At 66.1% G+C, this 17,754-nt stretch overlaps 1 protein-coding gene across 1 annotated transcript; it reads left to right on the forward strand.

The window, feature by feature from the left end:
* Window positions 1-299: 299 nt before the first annotated feature.
* Window positions 300-16,826, forward strand: LOC309604215 (chromodomain-helicase-DNA-binding protein 3-like). Its single transcript, XM_082339150.1, has 12 exons — window positions 300-467; window positions 2,037-2,199; window positions 3,458-3,570; window positions 4,253-4,388; window positions 5,194-5,292; window positions 5,553-5,666; window positions 5,761-5,869; window positions 9,051-9,183; window positions 10,755-10,950; window positions 12,890-13,053; window positions 15,491-15,617; window positions 16,587-16,826. The coding sequence occupies exons 1-12, from the start codon at window positions 342-344 to the stop codon at window positions 16,688-16,690; spliced, it is 1,584 nt and encodes a 527-aa protein (XP_082195276.1). The 5' UTR covers window positions 300-341; the 3' UTR covers window positions 16,691-16,826.
* Window positions 16,827-17,754: the final 928 nt, after the last annotated feature.

Below are 17,754 nucleotides of genomic sequence, written 5' to 3' on the forward strand. Positions count from 1 at the left end.
TGGGAACAGGGATCATGGGGACAAGGGACCCTGGGGACAGGGACAATGGGGACAAGGGACCCTGAGAGGGGGTCTATGGGGACAAGGGACCGTGGGGACAAGGGACCCTTGAGATGGGGACCCTGGGAACAGGGATCATGGGGACAAGGGACCCTGGGGACAGGGACAATGGGGACAAGGGACCCTGGGAGGGGGTCTATGGGGACAAGGGACCCTGGGGACAGGGACAGTGGGGACAAGGGCCCCTGGGGAGGGGTCTGCGGGGACGAGGCCCCCGGGGGGAGGGGCAGCGGCGGGCGGTGGCCCTGAGCGTGTCCCCCAGGGCCTACGTGTCCCTGTTCATGCGGCACCTCTGCGAGCCGGGGGCCGACGGCTCCGAGACCTTCGCGGACGGGGTCCCCCGGGAGGGGCTCTCGCGGCAGCAGGTGCTGACCCGCATCGGCGTCATGTCCCTCGTCAAGAAGAAGGTACGACCCCCCCCCCCCCCGATGGGTGCCTGGGTCCCCCCCTGGGTGCCTGGGTCCCCCCCAGGTGCCTGGGTCCCCCCGGGACACCTGGGTCCCCTCTGGGTGCTTGGGTCCCCACTGGGTGCTTGGGTCCCCCTCTGGGTCCCTGGGTCCCCCCCTGGACACTTGGGTCCCCCCAGGACACCTGGGTCCCCCGACTGGGTGCTTGGGTGCCCCCCGGATGCCTGGGTCCCCCCCCGGGTGCCTGGGTCCCCCCCTGGACACTTGGGTCCCCCCGGGACACCTGGGTCCCCTCTGGGTGCTTGGGTGCCCACTGGGTGCTTGGGTCCCCCTCTGGGTCCCTGGGTCCCCCCCTGGACACTTGGGTCCCCCCAGGACACCTGGGTCCCCCCACTGGGTACTTGGGTGCCCCCCGGATGCCTGGGTCCCCCCCCGGGTGCCTGGGTCCCCCCCTGGACACTTGGGTCCCCCCGGGACACCTGGGTCCCCTCTGGGTGCTTGGGTGCCCACTGGGTGCTTGGGTCCCCCTCTGGGTCCCTGGGTCCCCCCCTGGACACTTGGGTCCCCCCGGGACACCTGGGTCCCCTCTGGGTGCTTGGGTGCCCACTGGGTGCTTGGGTCCCCCTCTGGGTCCCTGGGTCCCCCCCTGGACACTTGGGTCCCCCCAGGACACCTGGGTCCCCCCACTGGGTGCTTGGGTGCCCCCCGGATGCCTGGGTCCCCCCCCGGGTGCCTGGGTCCCCCCCTGGACACTTGGGTCCCCCCGGGACACCTGGGTCCCCTCTGGGTGCTTGGGTGCCCACTGGGTGCTTGGGTCCCCCTCTGGGTCCCTGGGTCCCCCTGGGACACTTGGGTCCCCCCTGGGTGCCTGGGTCCCCCCCCGGATGCCTGGGTCCCCTCTAGGATGGCTGGGTCCCCTCTGGGTGCCTGGGTCCCCTCTAGGATGGCTGGGTGTCCCCCCCAGACACCTGGGTCCCCCATGGGTGCCTGGGTCCCCTCCCAGACACCTGGGTCCCCCCCCAGATGCCTGGGTCCCCTCTGGGTGCCTGGGTGTTTCCCCCTTGGTGCCTGGGTTTCCCCCCCCGGGGGCCTGGGTGCCCCCTGATGCCTGGGTCCCCCTCCAGGTGCCTGGGTCCCTCCTGGGTGCCCGGGTCCCCCCTGGACGCCTTGGTGCTCCCCTGGATACTTGGGTCCCCCTGGGTGCCTGGGTCCCCCACCGGGTGCCTGGGTCCCCCCTCGATACTTGGGTCCCCCTTGGACACCTGGGTCCCCCCCGGGTGTCTGGGAGCCCCCCTGGACGCCTGGGTATCCCCTGATGCCTGGGTCCCCCCCCGGGTGCCTGGGTGCCCCCCGACGCCTGGGTCCCCCCCCAGGTGCCTGGGTCCCCCCCCGGACACCTGGGTGCCCCCCTGGACACCTGGGTGCCCCCCCGGGTGCCTGGGTGCCCCCCGACGCCTGGGTCCCCCCCCAGGTGCCTGGGTCCCCCCCCGGACACCTGGGTGCCCCCCTGGACACCTGGGTGCCCCCCCGGGTGCCTGGGTGCCCCCCGACGCCTGGGTGCCCCCGCAGGTGCAGGAGTTCGAGCACATCAACGGGCGCTGGAGCCTTCCCGAGCTGGCCCCGGAGCCCAGCGCCGACTCCAAGCGCTCGTCCCGCGCCTCCTCCCCCGCCAAGACCTGTCCCCCCAGCCCCGAGCAGAGCGGCCCCCCCAGCCCCGGCCCCCCCACGCCCGGTACGGGGACACGGGGCGGGGACAGGGGGGACAGGACGAAGATATGGGGATGGGGGACGTGGGGACAGGGGGGACAGAATGGGGACATAGGGACAGGATGAAGATATGGGGATGGGGGACAGGGGGACAGGATGGGGACAAGGGGACAGGACGAAGATATGGGGATGGGGGACATGGGGACAGGATGGGGACATGGGGACAAGGGGACAGGACGAAGATACGGGGATGGGGGACATGGGGACAGGGGGGACAGGATGGGGACGGGGGACAGGATGAAGATATGGGGATGGGGGACATGGGGACAGGATGGGGATGGGGAACATGGGGACAGGATGGGGGACATGGGGACAGGATGGGGACATGGGGACAAGGGGACAGGACGAAGATACGGGGATGGGGGACATGGGGACAGGGGGGACAGGATGGGGACAGGGGGACAGGATGAAGATATGGGGATGGGGGACATGGGGACAGGATGGGGATGGGGAACATGGGGACAGGATGGGGGACATGGGGACAGGATGGGGACAGGGGAACAGGACGAAGATATGGGAATGGGGGACATGGGGACAGGATGGGGACAGGGGGACAGGATGAAGATATGGGGATGGGGGACATGGGGACAGGATGGGGATGGGGGACATGGGGACAGGATGGGGACATGGGGACAGGATGGGGACAGGGGGGACAGGATGAAGATATGGGGATGGGGGACATGGGGACAGGATGGGGACATGGGGACAGGACGAAGATATGGGGATGGGGGACATGGGGACAGGATGGGGACATGGGGACAAGGGGACAGGACGAAGATACGGGGATGGGGGACATGGGGACAGGGGGGACAGGATGGGGACAGGGGGACAGGATGAAGATATGGGGATGGGGGACATGGGGACAGGATGGGGATGGGGGACATGGGGACAGGATGGGGACATGGGGACAGGATGGGGACAAGGGGACAGGACGAAGATATGGGGATGGGGGACATGGGGAAAGGGGGTACAGGATGGGGACATGGGGACAGGATGGGGACAAGGGGACAGGATGAAGATATGGGGATGGGGGACATGGGATGGGGACATGGGGACATGAGGGACAGAGGATGGGGACATGGGGATATGGGGGACATGGGGACGGGATGGGGGGACAGGGATGGGGGTACGCAGGGGACGGGATGGGGACAGGGACATGGGGACATGGGGGACAGGGTAGGGGACACAGGGACACCCCATGTCCTAACGTCCCCTGTCCCCAGCCACGCCGGCGCCCAGCGAGCGCGGGGACGGGCCAGGGCCACCCCCGGACAGGGACGACGGTGACACCAGGGACGAGAAGGAGCCCAAAGGCCCCGAGAAGATGGAGACAGAGGTGGGTGACAGGGCTGTCCCCAACCCTGTCCTCCCTGTCCCCAACCCTGTCCTCCCTGTCCCCAATCGTGTCCTCCCTGTCCCCATCCCTGTCCCCAATCGTGTCCTCCCTGTCCCCAGTCATGTTCTCCTTGTCCCCAACTCTGTCCCATCCCTGTCCCCAACCCTGACCCCAATCATGTCCTCGCTGTCCCTGTCCCCGTCCCTGTCCCCAATCATGTTCTCCTTGTCCCCAACTCTGTCCCATCCCTGTCCCCAACCCTGTCCCCAATCATGTCCTCTCCGTCCCCAACCCTGTCCCCAATCGTGTCCTCGCTGTCCCTGTCCCCAACCCCGTCCCCAATCGTGATGTTCTCCTTGTCCCCAACTCTGTCCCAACCCTGTCCCCAGCCCTGTCCTTGTCCCCAACCCTTGTCCTTGTCCCCAACCCTCTGTCCCCAGCGCTGTTGTCACCCTCCCGTCCTTGTCCCTGTCCCCTCTCTGTCCTCTTCCCCCACCCTGACCCTGTGTCCCCATCCCTGTCCCCATCCCTGTCCCCATCCCTGTCCCCGTCCCTGTCCCCTCTGTCCCTGTCCCCTTGTCCCCCCTTGTCACGCCGGGGGGACACGGGGGGGGGGGGGGGGATGTCGTGATAGGGGAGCCCCAGCGTCCCCGCTGACGCCACCCCCACCCTGTCCCCGCAGCCTCCTGTCCCCGAAGTGCCACCGTCCCCGGGTGACGGCAGCGAGGCCGAAGGGCCGCGGAAGGGGGAGGAGGAGGAGGGACCCGGCCAGCGGGAGCCCGAGGCCGAAGGGCCCCCGGCCCGCGAGGAGCGAGCAGGTGAGGCCCCACCCCCGGGGACCCAGGCGTTGGGTGCCCCCCACCCACCCTCAGGGGACCCAGGCATTTGGGAGCCCCCCAAATCCCCTGGGGGACCCAGGCGTTGGGTGCCCCCCACCCTCGGGGGACGCAGGCCTTTGGGTGCCCCCCAAATCCCCTGGGGGACCCAGGCATTGGGTGCCCCCCACCCTCGGGGGACCCAGGCGTTGGGTGCCCCCCCAAATCCCCTGGGGGACCCAGGCCTCTGGGTGCCCCCCACCCACCCTCAGGGGACCCAGGCATTGGGTGCCCCCCACCCTCGGGGGACCCAGGCGTTGGGTGCCCCCCAAATCCCCTGGGGGACCCAGGCCTCTGGGTGCCCCCCACCCACCCTCAGGGGACCCAGGCATTGGGTGCCCCCCACCCTCAGGGGACCCAGGCGTTCGGGAGCCCCCCAAATCCCCTGGGGGACCCAGGCGTTGGGTGCCCCCCACCCTCGGGGGACCCAGGCGTTGGGTGCCCCCCAAATCCCCCGGGGGACCCAGGTGTTGGGTGCCCCCCACCCTCGGGGGACCCAGGCGTTGGGTGCCCCCCAAATCCCCTGGGGGACCCAGGCATTGGGTGCCCCCCACCCTCAGGGGACCCAGGCCTTTGGGAGCCCCCCACCCTCGGGGGATGCAGGCGTTCGGGAGCCCCCCAAATCCCCCGGGGGACCCAGGCGTTGGGTGCCCCCCACCCATCCTTGAGGGGACCCGGGCGTTGGGTGCCCCCCACCCATCCCTGAGGGGACTCAGGCATCTGAGCACCCCTGTCCCCCACCCCGCAGGCGCCGAGGCCGAGAAGGGTCCCGGGGCAGAGAAGGGTGACGAGAAACCCCCCGAGGAGGAGCCCAAGGAGCGGCCGGGGGACCCTGACCCCAAACGAGGTACCTGGGGGCGGGGCTTAACTGCAGGGGTGGGGCCTAACCCACCCAGGGCGGGGCTTAACCAAAGGGATGCGCCTGGAGCGCTTTGTTCTTAATCTTGTCGCGTTCACTCTGAAGCCTACTGATGGCTGCGAATGGCTTCCTGCTTACCGGGGGGGGCTGGGGGTGGTTTGGGGGCGGGCGGAGGGGGGTTGTGACATGGCGCTGACCCCCGTGTCCCCCCCACGCCCCCCGCGCGTCCCCCCCACGCCCCCACGCAGAGGAGGTGAAGGCCGAGAAGGAACCCAAGCTGGAGGCGCGCGCCAACGGCCGGCGGGACGACAAGGCCGAGAAACCGCGCTTCATGTTCAACATTGCCGACGGCGGCTTTACGGGTGAGCGGGGGTGACGGGGCGGGGCGGGGGGGACGGCGGGGTGACATGCCGGGGTCCCCGCTTCCCTGACAACCCCCGCCCCGAAACTCCGCAGAGCTGCACACGCTGTGGCAGAACGAGGAACGCGCCGCCATTTCCTCGGGGAAGCTCAACGAGATCTGGCACCGGCGCCACGACTATTGGCTGCTGGCCGGCATCGTCCTGTATCCTTCCGCCACGCCGGCGGTCCGCCGCGGCACACCGGGGTCCCCCGCCGGGTGTTGTCATCCTCCCCAGGGCTGGTGGCGGCGGCAGCACCAAGGAGGGTGACACCAAGTTGGGGGTGACGCAGGGGGCGGTGGTGAGGTTGGGGACAGCGGTGATGGTGACACTGGGGACAGTCCTAAGAGGGAGGTGATGGGGGTGCGGTGACACGGTGACACGGTGACAGTCCTTAGCGCACAGCCACGGCTCCGTGTGCTGGCGGGGGTGAGGGTGACCTCGGTGATCGGGTGACGGTGACACGGTGACAGTCCTTAGCGCGCAGCCACGGCTCTGTGTGCTGGCGGGGGTGACCTGGGTGGGGGTGAGGGTGATCTCGGTGATCGGGTGACGGTGACACGGTGACAGTCCTTAGCGCACAGCCACGGCTCTGTGTGCTGGCGGGGGTGACCTGGGTGGGGGTGAGGGTGACCTCGGTGATCGGGTGACGGTGACACGGTGACAGTCCTTAGCGCACAGCCACGACTCCGTGTGCTGGCGGGGGTGCGGGTGACCTCGGTGATTGGGTGACGGTGACACGGTGACATGGTGACAGTCCTTAGTGCACAGCCACGACTCCGTGTGCTGGCGGGGGTGACCTGGCGGGACACTAGGGACGGGGTGATGCCATGAGGGTGATGTGGTGACGGTGGTGTGACAGTGACACAGCGGTGGTGACGCAGTGACACGGTGACAGTCCTTAGCGTGGAGGGGATGAGAGAGACGTTGGGGACAGGGCGACGCAGTGATAGCGATGCGGTGATGGTTACACGGTGATGCGATGGTGACGCGGTGACGGTGCCGCGGTGTTGGTGCCGCGGTGATGTGGTGATGGTCCTTAACGTGCAGCCGTGGCTCTGCGTCCTGGAGGGGGGGATGGCCTGGGGGGAACGAGGGGGATGCTGGGGACAGGGTGACGTGGTGATGGTGATGCGGTGATGGTGACGTGGTGGTGACATGGTGGTGGTGACATGGTGACAGTCCTTAGCGTGCAGCCACAGCTTTGTGTGCTGGAGGGGGGTTGGCCTGGGGGGACAAGAGGGAGATGTTGGGGACCGGGTGACACGGTGACGGTGATGTGGTGATGGTGACGCAGTAACGTGGTGATGGTGACATTGCGGTGGTGACACAGTGACACGGTGACAGTCAGCGTGCAGCCATGGCTCCAAGCGCTGGACGGGAGATGAGGTGGGGGGGTGAGAGGGACGCTGGGGACAGTGTGACATGGTGACGGTGACGCGGTGACATGGTGACGGTGACACGGTGACAGTGACGCGGTGACATGGTGACAGTGACACGGTGACAGTGACGTGGTGACGGCCCTTACCATGCAGCCGCAGCTCCACAGGCTGGCCAGGGGGATGATCTGGGGGGAGTGAGAGGGATGTTGGGGACAGGGTGATAACGGTGACAGTGACGCGGTGACACGGTGACGGTGACACAGTGACGCTGATGTGGTGACAGTCCTTAATGTGCATCCACACCTCCGTGCGCTGGCTGGGTGATGACCCCCAGGCGGGTGGGGAGTGAGGGGGATGTTGGGGACAAGGTGACATGGTGACAATGACACAGTGACGTGGTGGTGGTGACATGGCGGTGGTGACGAGGCGGCAGCCCTTAGCGCGCAGCCATGGCTCCGTGCGCTGGATATGGGGGGTGAGGGGGATGCTGGGGATGGCGTGACGCGACGACACAATGACGGTGTGACGCGGTGATGGTGTGACGCGGTGACAGTCCTTAGCGCGCAGCCATGGCTCCATGCGCTGGATATGGGGGGTAAGGGGGATGCTGGGGATGGGGTGACGCGGTGACATGGAGACGCGGGTGACGTGATGACGCGGTGACGTGATGACACGGTGACAATCCTTAGCACGCAGCCACGGCTCCGTGAGCTGGATATGGGGGGTGAGGGGGATGCTGGGGACGGGGTGACGCGGTGATGTGGTGACATGGAGACGCGGTGACGCGATGACACGGTGGCAGTCCTTAGCACGCAGCCACGGCTCCACGAGCTGGATATGGGGGGTGAGGGGGATGCTGGGGACAGGGTGACGCGGTGGCACAGTGACGTGGTGACACGGTGACGTGGTGACGCGGTGACAGTCCTTAGCGCGCAGCCACGGCTCTGTGAGCTGGATGTGGGGGGTGAGGGGGATGCTGGGGATGGGGTGATGCGGTGACAAAGTGATGCAGTGATGTGGTGACACAGTGACGCGGTGATGTGGTGACGTGGTGACGCGGTGACATGGTGACAGTCCTTAGCGTGCAGCCACGGCTCCATGAGCTGGATATGGGGGGTGAGGGGGATGCTGGGCACGGGGTGATGCGGTGACAGAGTGACGGGGTGATGTGGTGACGCAGTGACGCGGCGATGCGACGGGGTGACGTGGTGACACGGTGACAGTCCTTAGCACGCAGCCACGGCTCCATGAGGTGGATGTGGGGGGTGAGGGGGATGCTGGGGACAGGGTGACGCGGTGGCACAGTGACGGGGTGACGCAGTGACACGGTGACAGTCCTTAGCGTGCAGCCACGGCTCTGTGAGCTGGATGTGGGGGGTGAGGGGGATGTTGGGCACGGGGTGATACGGTGACGGGGTGATACGGTGACAGAGTGACAGGGTGACAGAGTGACAGGGTGATGTGGTGACACAGTGACGCGGCGATGCGACGGGGTGACGCGGTGACACAGTGGCAGTCCTTAGCGCGCAGCCACAGCTCTGTGAGCTGGATATGGGGGTGAGGGGGATGCTGGGCACGGGGTGATGCGGTGACACAGTGACGGGGTGATGTGGTGACGCGGTGATGCGACGGGGTGACGCGGTGACACGGTGACAGTCCTTAGCACGCAGCCACGGCTCCATGAGGTGGATGTGGGGGGTGAGGGGGATGCTGGGCACGGGGTGATGCGGTGACAGAGTGACGGGGTGATGTTGTGACGCAGTGACGCGGCGATGTGGTGACGTGGTGACGCGGTGACATGGTGACAGTCCTTAGCGTGCAGCCACGGCTCCGTGAGCTGGATATGGGGGGTGAGGGGGATGCTGGGCACGGGGTGATGCGGTGACACAGTGACGGGGTGATGTGGTGACGCGGTGATGCGACGGGGTGACGCGGTGACACGGTGACAGTCCTTAGCGCGCAGCCACGGCTACGCGCGCTGGACTGACATCCAGAACGACGGCGCCTTCGGGGTCATCAACGAACCCTTCAAGGGCGAAGCCTCCAAAGGGAACTTCCTCGAGATGAAGAACAAGTTCCTCGCACGCCGCTTCAAGGTGAGCGCACGAGGGCTCGCACGAGGGCTCGCACGAGGGGCTCGCGCTAAGGTTGGGCTCGTGCAAGGGCCTCGCACGAGGGCGGCTTTCACGCCGGGGGTCTGCTCCCTTGCACCAGGGGCATGCTCAAGGGCTGGGTTCGCGCCGGGGCGGAGCTTGCACGAGGGGTTTGCACGAGGGCTGCGTACATGTGAGCGCGGCGCTGGCACGAGGCTTTCGCACGAGGGCCTCGCACGAGGGTCGGGCTCACGCGAGGGTTGGGCTTGCACAAGGGGTTCTTGCACAAGTGCCCAAGCTGGGGGGGTGGGGGAGGTGGCCGTGGAAAGGGGGTGGGGCTTGCACGTGGGCTGCGCACGAGTGGGGGTGGAGGGGCCTCGTGCAAGAGGCTTGTGGGGGGGAAGGGGGGGGTCAGGCCAGCGTTGGGTGCCCGGACGCCTGCGTCTTCTGGGCCTCGGTGTGGTGTGAGGTCACAGTTGGGTGCTTGGACGCCCGGGTCCTTTCTTGGCCTTGTTGGGGTGTGAGGTCATAGGTGGGTGCTCAGACGCTTGGGTCCTCTCTGGGCCTTGTTGGGGTGTGAGGTCACAGTTGGGTGCTCGGACGCCCGGGTCCTTTATTGGCCTTGTGGTGGTGTGACGTCATGGTTGGGCGCTCGGACGCCTGGGTCCTCTCTGGGCCTTGTGGTGGTGTGACGTCAGAGTTGGGTGCTCGGACGCCTGGGTCCTTTCTTGGCCTTGTTGGGGTGTGAGGTCATAGCTGGGTGCTCGGACACCCGGGTCCTTCCTTGGCCTTGTTGTGGTATGACGTCAGAGTTGGGTGCTCGGCTGCCTGGGTCCTCTTTGGGCCTTGTTGTGGTGTGACGTCACAGTTGGGTGCTCGGACACCTGGGTCCTCTCTGGGCCTTGTTGGGGTGTGAGGTCACAGTTGGGTGCTCGGACACCTGGGTCCTCTCTTGGCCTTGTTGGGGCGTGAGGTCAGAGTTGGGTGCCCGGATGCCTGGGTCTGGGCCTTGTTGGGGCGTGAGGTCAGAGTTGGGTGCCCGGACGCCTGGGTCGTCTAAGCAATGGGTGACGTCAGAGTTGGGTGCCTGGACGCCCGGGTCCTTCCTTGGCCTTGTTGGGGCGTGAGGTCGTAGTTGGGTGCTCGGACACCTGGGTCCTTCCTTGGCCTTGTTGTGGTGTGACGTCAGAGTTGGGTGCTCAGACACCTGGGTCCTCTAAGCGATGAGTGAGGTCAGAGTTGGGTGCTTGGACGCCATGGTCCTTCCTTCGCCTCGGTGTGGTGTGAGGTCACAGTTGGGTGCTCGGACGCCCGGGTCCTTTCTTGGCCTTGTGGTGATGTGACGTCAGAGTTGGGTGCTCAGACACCTGGGTCCTCTGGGCCTTGTTGGGGTGTGAGGTCATAGTTGGGTGCTCGGACGCCCGGGTCCTCTCTGGACTCAAAGCAATGGGTGACGTCAGAGTTGGGTGCCCAGACGCCTGGGTCCTTCCTTGGCCTTGTTGGGGCGTGAGGTCATTGCGGGTGCCCGGACACCTGGGTCCCCTCCGCCACCCCTCTCCCTTCCCCGCCCCCAGCTGCTGGAGCAGGCGCTGGTGATCGAGGAGCAGCTCCGACGCGCCGCCTACCTGAACATGACGCAGGACCCCAGCCACCCCGCCATGGCCCTCAACACCCGCTTCGCCGAGGTCGAGTGCCTGGCCGAGAGCCACCAGCACTTGTCCAAGGAGTCGCTGGCGGGCAACAAGCCCGCGAACGCCGTCCTGCACAAGGGTAAGAGGCGGGTGGGCCGGCGCGCCCGGCGCGGACGCCCCGTGTAGCGCCTCGCACCTCTGTACCGCGCTCTCAATCATTAAAGTGGGGTTCTCCTCCCAACCGGCTCCCGGTGTATCCTTGCTCTGCGTGTGCTTTCTGGCGGCCGGAGGTGGGGAGGGGGAAAAAGGGTGCAAAGGGGGGTGGCGGGGCAGCTGCTGGAAGGTCCCCGAGGGGTTTTTGGGGTGTGAGTAAACCTGGAGTAACCTCGGAGTAAGCTCGGAGTAAGCTCGGAGTAAGGCGGGGTGCGGATTTAGGGCGGCCGAGGGGCTCTGGGGTGCGTGAGGAGCAGGCGGGTGCCTCTGTCGCTTTGCGCTAAGATGTATCTGCTGAGTATCCGTAGTGTAAGGCTGGAGTATGTCACTAGTACGCCCCGTGTGCTTCTGGAGGATGTAACGCATTTACCCAGAGTATTTCGGGGGCATGGAAGGAGTATATTCGGAGTAGCCCGGTGGCCAGAGTATCCCTGGTGCATGTAATGAGTAAGCCTGGAGTAATGCTGACGTGCGGAGGGGGTGTCCCTGCTTGCGTGTAACGGCTTTGCCCGGAGTATCCCTGGGGCACGGGCAGTATTTCCCCCGAGTACTTCTGGTGTACGCCCGGAGTATCTCTGGTGTATTTAATGAGGAAGCCTGGAGTACTCCAGAGGAACGTGCTGAGTAAGCCCAGAGTATCTCTGCTGTCTTTAATGTCATTAATTGAGTAAGCAGCGAGTATCATTGGTGTAGGCTGACGGCTCTGTGCAGAGGATCTCGGGGGGGTGTAATGAGTATCCCCCGAGTATCGGTGACGTGGCTGCGGCCTCTTAGCCCCGAGCAGGAGCAAGTGCTGAGGATGCCCAGAGTATCTCTGGGGTGGCTATAGCATGGATCTGGAGTATCTCTGGTGTATCCAAGGAGTATACCTGGAGTATCTTTAGTGTGTCTAAGGAGTATATCCAGAGTATCTCCGGAGTGCTTACAGGGTGTATCCCGAGTGTCTAAGGAGCATGCCCAGAGTATCTCTGGTGTATCTCCAGCATATGCCCAGGGTGGCTAAGGAGTATACCCGGAGTATCTCAGGTGTTGCTAAACGTCATACCTGGAGTAGCTCTGGTGTGGCTAGAGAGGATACTGGGGCGTTTAAGGCGTATGGCTGGAGTATCTCCAGTGTAGCTAGAGCGTAGACCCTCAAGTGCCTCAGCGCTATGCTCGGAGTATCTCTAGGAGGGCGTACCCGGAGTATCTCCGGTGTGTCTAGGCAGGAGACCTGGAGTATGCCAGGAGTATGCCCAGAGTAGCTCTGGTGTGGCTAAGGAGTATGCCCAGAGTGCGTGAGGAGTATGCCCAGAGTATCTCTGGTGTGGCTAAGGAGTATACCCAGAGTAAAGAGTACAACCCGAGTAGCTCCGGTGTGTTTAAGGAGTACACCTGGAGTGCGTAAGGAGTACACCCGGAGTACTTCCAGTGGGCTCAGGGCTCGTAGCTAGAGCTCCTCTGAGTCCTCCCACCCTGCAGCATGCCCTCGCTCCCCGAGTAGGTGCATCCCCCGAGTAGGTGCATCCCCCGAGTAGGTGCATCCCTTGAGTAGGTGCATCCTTTGAGTAGGTGCATTCCTTGAGTAGGTGCATTCCTTGAGTAGGTGCATCCCTTGAGTAGGTGCATCCTTTGAGTAGGTGCATCCTTTGAGTAGGTGCATCCCTTGAGTAGCTCTCAGGCTTCCCCTCTCCCCACCCCACTCCCTCCTCTCACGTGAGTATCTCCACCCCCGCCACCCCCCCCCAGTAGCCTCTGAGTAAGCTGTGAGTAACCTATGAGTAACCTATGAGTAAGCTGTGAGTAGGCGCGGGGCGGCCCCCCGGCGCTGACGGGCTCCCCCCGCCCCTCTTTCTCTCTCTCTCTCTCGCCCTCTCGGGCGCCAGTGCTGAACCAGCTGGAGGAGCTGCTGAGCGACATGAAGGCGGACGTCACCCGCCTGCCCGCCACCCTCTCCCGCATCCCCCCCATCGCCGCCCGCCTCCAGATGTCGGAGCGCAGCATCCTCAGCCGCCTCGCCAGCAAGGGCACCGAGAGCCACCCCCCGCCCGTAAGTCACCCCCGCCCGCCGTCGGCACCTTGGGGACGGCCCTCACCTTGGGGACATCACCTTGGGGACATCACCTTGGGGACATCACCTTGGGGACAACCTTACCTTGGGGACGGCCCTCACCTTGGGGACATCACCTTGGGGACATCACCTTGGGGACAACCTTACCTTGGGGACGGCCCTCACCTTGGGGACATCACCTTGGGGACATCACCTTGGGGACAACCTGACCTTGGGGACGGCCCTCACCTTGGGGACATCACCTTGGGGACATCACCTTGGGGACAACCTTACCTTGGGGACGGCCCTCACCTTGGGGACATCACCTTGGGGACATCACCTTGGGGACAACCTGACCTTGGGGACAGCCCTCACCTTGGGGACATCACCTTGGGGACATCACCTTGGGGACAACCTGACCTTGGGGACAGCCCTCACCTTGGGGACATCACCTTGGGGACAGCCTTACCTTGGGGACATCCCTCACCCTGGGGATGTCCCTCACCATGGGGACGGCCCGTCCTGGGGATGTCCCTCGCTTTGGGGACGTTTCTTATTTGGGGACAGCCCTGACTTGGGGACAGCCCTCACCTTGGGGACATCACCTTGGGGACATCACCTTGGGGACAACCTTACCTTGGGGACAACCTTACCTTGGGGACAGCCCTCACCTTGGGGACAACCTTACCTTGGGGACAACCTTACCTTGGGGACAGCACTCACCTTGGGGACAGCCTTCACTCTGGGGACATTTCTTAGCTTGGGGACAGCCCGTCCTGGGGACATCCCTCGCTTTGGGGTTGTCTTATCTTGGGGACAGCCCTGACTTGGGGACATCACCTTGGGGCCAACCCTGGCTTGGGGACAGCCCTCACCTTGGGGACGTCCCTCGCTTTGGGGACATTGCTTATCTTGGGGACGTCCCATCCTGGGGACATCCCTCACTTTGGGGATGTGTCTTATCTTGGGGACAGCCCTCACCTTGGGGACATCACCTTGGGGACATCCCTCACCTTGGGGACATCCCTCACCCTGGGGATGTCCCTCACCATGGGGACGGCCCGTCCTGGGGACGTCCCTCGCTTTGGGGTTGTCTTCTCTTGGGGACAGTCCTGACTTGGGGACAGCCCTCACCTTGGGGACATCACCTTGGGGACATCACCTTGGGGACAACCTTACCTTGGGGACAGCCCTCACCTTGGGGACATCACCCTGGGGACAACCTTACCTTGGGGACAGCCCTCACCTTGGGGACATCACCTTGGGGACATCCCTCACCCTGGGGATGTCCCTCACCATGGGGACGTCCCATCCTGGGGATGTCCCTCGCTTTGGGGACGTTTCTTATCTTGGGGACAGTCCTGACTTGGGGACGGCCCTCACCTTGGGGACATCCCTCACCCTGGGGATGTCCCTTACCCTGGGGACGGCCCGTCCTGGGGACGTCCCTCGCTTTGGGGTTGTCTTATCTTGGGGACAGCCCTCACCTTGGGGACAGCCCTCACCTTGGGGACATCACCTTGGGGACAACCTTATCTTGGGGACAACCCTGACTTGGGGACAGCCCTGTCCTGGGGACGTTTCTTATCTTGGGGACAACCCTGGCTTGGGGACAGCCCTCACCCTGGGGACATCCCTCGCTTTGGGGACATTGCTTATCTTGGGGACGTCCCATCCTGGGGACATCCCTCACTTTGGGGATGTGTCTTATCTTGGGGACAGCCCTCACCTTGGGGACATCACCTTGGGGACAACCTTACCTTGGGGACAGCCCTCACCTTGGGGACAGCTCTGCCCTGGGGACATCCATTTTTTGGGGATGTCCATTTTCTGGGGACATTTCCCCAACTTGGGGTCATCCCTTGAGGATATCCCACCGTGGGGACGTCCCTTCTTGGGGACACCTCTCGCTTTGGGGACACCTCTCGCTTTGGGGACATCTCCCGTGTGCCTTGGGGGGGACAGTCGTGTGTCCCCCCCCCCCCTCTTTGGGGTTGGTCTGCCTTGGGGACACCCTTCACCTTGGGGACACCCTTCACCTTGGGGACATCGTCAACCTTGGGGACGTCATCAACCTTGGGGACACCCATCACCTTGGGGACACCCTTCACCTTGGGGACACCCTTCACCTTGGGGACATCGTCAACCTTGGGGACATCATCAACCTTGGGGACACCCATCACCTTGGGGACACCCTTCACCTTGGGGACATCATCAGCCTTGGGGACGTCCCTTCCCTGGGGACCCTCCCTTCCCTTGGGGACCCCCCCACCCCTGGGACCCCCCACCCATGGGACCCTACCTGCCCACCCTGGGGTCCCCGATCGGGGACACCCCCAGCTTGGTGCCACCCTGGGGATGGGGGGGGGATGTCCCTCCCGTGGGGACCTGGTGACAGCAGGGTGGGGGGGTGACGGAGGTGTCCCCGTGTCCCCAGACCTTCCCGCCGGGGCCCTACGCCACCCCCCAGAGCTACGGGGGCACCTTTGGGACCCCCCCGGCCGGAGCCCTCCCCCCTGGAGGGGCCAACTACAGCCAGATGCCGCCTGGCTCCTTCATCACCGGTGAGCACCCCGCGGCGTGGGCCCATGGGTGGGGGTCCCCGGATGCCTGGGTCCATGGGTGGGGGTCCCCAGGTGCCTGGGTCCATGGGTGGGGGGGGTCTTTGGATGCCTGGATCCATGGGTGGGGGTCTCCGGACGCCTGGGCCCATGGGTGGGGGGGTCTTTGGATGCCTGGGTCCATGGGTGGGGGTCCCCAGGTGCCTGGGTCCATGGGTGGGGGGGGGTCTTTGGATGCCTGGGTCCATGGGTGGGGGGGGGTCTTTGGATGCCTGGATCCATGGGTGGGGGTCTCCGGACGCCTGGGCCCATGGGTGGGGGGGTCTTTGGATGCCTGGGTCCATGGGTGGGGGTCCCCAGGTGCCTGGGTCCATGGGTGGGGGGGTCCTTGGATGCCTGGGTCCATGGGTGGGGGTCTCCGGATGCCTGGGCCCATGGGTGGGGGGTCCTTGGATGCCTGGGTCCATGGGTGGGGGGTCCCCGGATGCCTGGGTCCATGGGTGGGGGTCCCCAGGTGCCTGGGTCCATGGGTGGGGGGGTCCTTGGATGCCTGGGTCCATGGGTGGGGGTCCCCGGATGCCTGAGTCCATGGGTGGGGGGTCCTTGGATGCCTGGGTCCATGGGTGGGGGGTCCTTGGATGCCTGGGCCCATGGGTGGGGGTCTCCGGACGCCTGGGTCCACGGGTGGGGGGTCCTTGGATGCCTGGGTCCATGGGTGGGGGGTCCTTGGATGCCTGGGCCCATGGGTGGGGGGGTCCTTGGATGCCTGGGTCCACGGGTGGGGGGTCTCCGGACGCCTGGGCCCACGGGTGGGGGTCCCTGATGCCTGGGTCCATGGCAGCAGAGGGGGGTGGCTGCTCACCTGAGTCCCCAGGAGGGTGCCCCTGCTGGGGGGGGGGAGGGGGGGATGGAGGGGTTGTCCGGCCCCCCCACCCCCACCCAACACCTGGGTGCGCCCCCCTCCCCCCGCAGCCGCCGCCAACGGCCCCCCGGTGCTGGTGAAGCGGGAGCGCGAGGCCGAAGGCCCGGAGAAGAAGGAGCTGCGCGGGGGCGAGGTCATCTGCATCGACGACTGAGGAAAAGGGGGGGGGCCGGGGGAGGGGGGCCCCCACCCCCACCCCCCCTCCCCCACCCGGGGCCACCCCAATCCGCCCCCTCCCCCCCCCCCAAGCCCGGGGTGGGGGGGTGGGGCACACTGCCAGAAATGCCTCGATTCCCCCTAAATCGGGGTGCGGGGGGGTGGGGGGGGGGGGGGGTGGGGCAGCACCCAGGGGTGGGGGTGTTTGAAGGGGGGTGGGGGAGGGGTGACGAGGACCACTGCAACTATAAATATGAATATATATATATATCCCCGGTGGCGGGGGGGAGGGGGGGGGGGGACCCCGGGGGGCGGGGGGACCCCGGTGTCGTCCCCGGGGTCCCCCGCTGTCCCCAGGGCCACCCCCGCCCCCGGGGCGCGGGCACTTGTTTAACCGCAGCAGAATAAAACCCGGTTCCTTGGCTACGGCACCCGGCTCCGCTCCTCCCTCGGCGTCACCGTCACCCGTGGCGTCGGCGACCGCGGGGCCGCCGGGCGCTGGGCACGGTCGGAGGGGTGGGGGGGGTGGGGGGGGTCATCCACACGGTTGTGGCCACTGGCGGCCACGGGGATGGCGACCGGGATGGTCATCAGTGCGGTTGTGGCCACCGGCGGCCACGGGGATGGCGACCGGGATGGTCATCAGTGCGGTTGTGGCCACCGGCGGCCACGGGGAGGGCTACCGGGATGGTCATCAGTGTGGTCGTGGCCACCGGCGGCCATGGGGATGGCTACCGGGATGGTCATCAGTGCGGTTGTGGCCACCGGCGGCCACGGGGATGGCGACCAGGATGGTCGTGGGGATGGTCACCAGTGCGGTCGTGGCCACCGGCGGCCACGGGGAGGGCTACCGGGATGGTCATCAGTGTGGTCGTGGCCACCGGCGGCCACGGGGATGGCGACCGGGATGGTCATCAGTGCGGTTGTGGCCGCCGGCGGCCACGGGGAGGGCTACCGGGATGGTCATCAGTGCGGTTGTGGCCACCGGCGGCCACGGGGAGGGCTACCGGGATGGTCATCAGTGCGGTTGTGGCCGCCGGCGGCCACGGGGAGGGCTACCGG

Source organism: Platalea leucorodia (assembly GCF_965183815.1).
Source record: "Platalea leucorodia genome assembly, contig: HAP1_HAP1_SCAFFOLD_471, whole genome shotgun sequence".
In the NCBI taxonomy this organism is placed as follows: domain Eukaryota; kingdom Metazoa; phylum Chordata; class Aves; order Pelecaniformes; family Threskiornithidae; genus Platalea; species Platalea leucorodia.